Source organism: Austrofundulus limnaeus, unplaced genomic scaffold (genome assembly GCF_001266775.1).
Source record: "Austrofundulus limnaeus strain Quisiro unplaced genomic scaffold, Austrofundulus_limnaeus-1.0 Scaffold7, whole genome shotgun sequence".
NCBI lineage: Eukaryota > Metazoa > Chordata > Actinopteri > Cyprinodontiformes > Rivulidae > Austrofundulus > Austrofundulus limnaeus.
Window position 1 is genome coordinate 1,942,224 of NW_013952409.1, and position 3,064 is coordinate 1,945,287.

Here is a 3,064-nt window from a genome sequence, read left to right on the forward strand (position 1 = left end):
ATAGAATTGACTGACAACCATGTCAATATTTTTGTAGTATGAAATAGAAGGTGAGTTGCGTAAATTTATGTTTTCATAAAACAAGTAGCTGCTACCAGAGTTTGTACGCACATGAGAAAGCGTGGAGAGCACCATTCAGACCAAAACGTTGCAGTTCCACTTTATAAYGACCCCTTTAAAAGATGATATGTCTCCTTTAAGATGCCTAGGTCATGAAGCTCCCACCTCACCTCTCTGCTCTGAATGTCACCGTCTAACAGCTGCTCATGTCTGTGTGTTCAGAGTGGACTAACTCCACTGCATGTGGCGGCGCACTATGATAACCAGAAGGTGGCGCTGCTCCTTCTCAAACAGGGAGCGTCTCCTCACGCCGCGGCAAAGGTAAGAGTCGGTCAGGGCCGAGCGTGTCCAGTTTAAATGGATTGTTCCAGAGCGTGTCGTCTCTGTGGGTCAGGATGAGGCCGGGTCTGACCCAGTTAGGGTCAACTGAGCTCCGGTTCAATATCTCCTCTGCTGACAACGAGCCGCCCCAGAAAGCAGCTAATCTCCACCTCCTGACACAATCGAATGTTGGATCGAATCAGGAAATGTTTTTTTTTTTTTTTTGTTTAAGTGAAATACAGCCCCTGTGGTGAACAACTAGTTCCCACTGAGCAGCAAACGTTGGACGACAGGAAAAACATTACATGCAAAAATGTAAAAAGTAGAAATAAGCAAAAGCAATATTCTGCTCCTCTTTTTTAACATCTGTTTTGAATAAGCTGCATTAAATCCTCTCAGACCGCCTCAGAGTTACAATTTAATTAACGACAGTCAGCACTCTTTTATTTTATTTAAAGTGTAAAAGATTTGCCGATTCGGCTCCATTAATTTATCCTAAGAGTTCACGAGTTGGCTGCAAGTGAAGGGATCRTCTCTCCTCTTCCGTTTCCAGAACGGATACACTCCCCTGCACATCGCAGCCAAGAAGAACCAGATGGAGATAACCACCACTTTACTGGAGTACGGCGCCTCCACCAGCGCCGTGACCCGGCAGGGGATCACCCCCCTGCACCTGGCGGCGCAGGAAGGCAACGTGGACATCGTGACGCTGCTGTTGGCTCGAGACGCTCCCGTCAACATGAACAACAAGGTGCGACGCTCGCGGGGCGGAGCGAGGGCGTGTCTGCAGCGTAAACACATATCCAACAGCCAGGAACCATCATTATCTTTACCTGAGACTATTATTTGGACAGTTGATGTTTTCTCTTCCTGATCATTTGTCAGCCTGATATGCAAACCCCTTATCTTATGTTTTAACAGCTGTTTCCCTCCAGCTAAACTGTTTCATCCTATCTCTGTGTTTGGATCCTCAGTCTGGTCTGACTCCACTCCACCTGGCTGCCCAGGAGGATAAAGTCAACGTCGCTGAGGTTTTAGTCAACCAAGGAGCAGTTATAGACCCCGAGACCAAAGTGAGTTTGAAGTGGAGCCAAAAACGGCTAAAATTCTCAAACATAAGTCCAGCATCATCTCCTTCTGGCACATWTTTTGTTAGAATTTGCATAATGTGACATTTTGCATGTGCTGTTTTGTGCGTCATCAGTTGGGATACACCCCTCTCCACGTGGCCTGCCACTATGGCAATGTGAAAATGGTCAACTTTCTGCTAAAGAACCAGGCAAAGGTCAACACAAAAACCAAGGTAAGCCCCTTTTTGTAAAGATCGTCTGTGTTTACAGTAAAATGTCTGTATTTTAGGTTTGATGTGTAACCTCCTCTGTCCTCTGCAGAATGGTTACACACCTCTGCATCARGCTGCACAGCAGGGACACACACACATCATCAACTTACTGCTGCATCACGGAGCGTCGCCCAACGAGCTCACTGCTGTCAGTACAATCAGGAAAAAAAACAAGTTTTCTCTTTTTTAAAGTCTTCAGAGTGAACTGTGTAGAACTGTTTCCTGAGCTGTTGCTCACTGTTTTCCTGTTTTTACTACTATCTTAGTTTTTCTTATACAAAAACAGTTAACTCATTCAAGAAGTTCTATGAATTGTATTTTTTGTAATTTTCATGCCTTTTAAGAAAGTTTCCTTCATTTATAAATACTTTGATTTTAGAATTTCACATGGAAATTAGTTCAATTCCTTCTAGAAATTGCTCCATTATATTATCTCTATTTTTGTCTTCTTTTGCTACTTTTAGCTTTTAGCTATATTTCTGCTATTTAAAGTTCTAGTTAGCCTTTTCCTACTTAAACTTCTAGCTTTTCTTTTGATATTTTTAGCTTTTAGCTATCTTTTTGTTAAATTTAGCTTTTAGTTAGCATTTTGTAATTTTAACCTTCAGCTAACACTCTGCTGCTTTTAGTTTCTCACTAGTCTTTTGCCACTTTTCACATTTAGCCACGCTTTTGTTACTTAAGGTTTATTATCCTTTTGCTAATTATAGCTTTTGCTAGCTTTTTGGTACTTTACTTATTAATCTGCTTTTATGTCTTWGTGTTCATTTTTGCCACTGTAAGCTTTTAGCTACTATTTGCTACATTTAGCTTCTAGTTAGTTTTTTGTTATTTTTAGCTACTGTTGTATTACTTTTAGGTTTTAGTTACCTGTTTGCTACTTTAATTTCTCGTGAGGCTTTTGCTGCATGTGACATTTAGCTAGCACTTTGCTCCTTTTAGCTTTTAGCTAATGTTCTGCTTTGTGTTTTTTTTTTTTTAAACAAATTCAGCAAATTTCTTCATTCAGTGCTCAGCATTCACAATGTTATTTTCACAGGAAATATTTATTTGTTTATTTTTTTGTGATGCTTCCAGAATGGAAACAGCGCTCTGTCCATCGCCAGGAGACTCGGCTACATCTCTGTGGTCGACACGCTGAAGGTGGTCACAGAGGAGACCCTCACCACTCAGGTCTGTGTTCAGATTCTGTCAGCTTAAACCAAACAAGATGCTTTGGATTTGGATGATTGAAATGTGCAAGTTTTAAAATCAGTCCTATTAAAGACTAAAAGGCCCAAATAACACACAAAAAAGATCCAAGTTCAGGCCAGACTTAGTTGTTATAGTATTATTATTATT

The 3,064-nt window shown here is 41.0% G+C and overlaps 1 protein-coding gene across 1 annotated transcript in view; it reads left to right on the forward strand.

The window, feature by feature from the left end:
- The window catches only part of ank3b (ankyrin 3b), a gene marked incomplete in the record, with an annotated part of 112,918 nt that overhangs the window by 54,368 nt on the left and 55,486 nt on the right, over positions 1-3,064 (forward strand). The window contains 6 exon segments of the mRNA XM_014032731.1: positions 283-381; positions 935-1,132; positions 1,356-1,454; positions 1,586-1,684; positions 1,773-1,871; positions 2,801-2,896. Coding sequence (XP_013888185.1) covers positions 283-381; positions 935-1,132; positions 1,356-1,454; positions 1,586-1,684; positions 1,773-1,871; positions 2,801-2,896 — 690 coding nt within the window.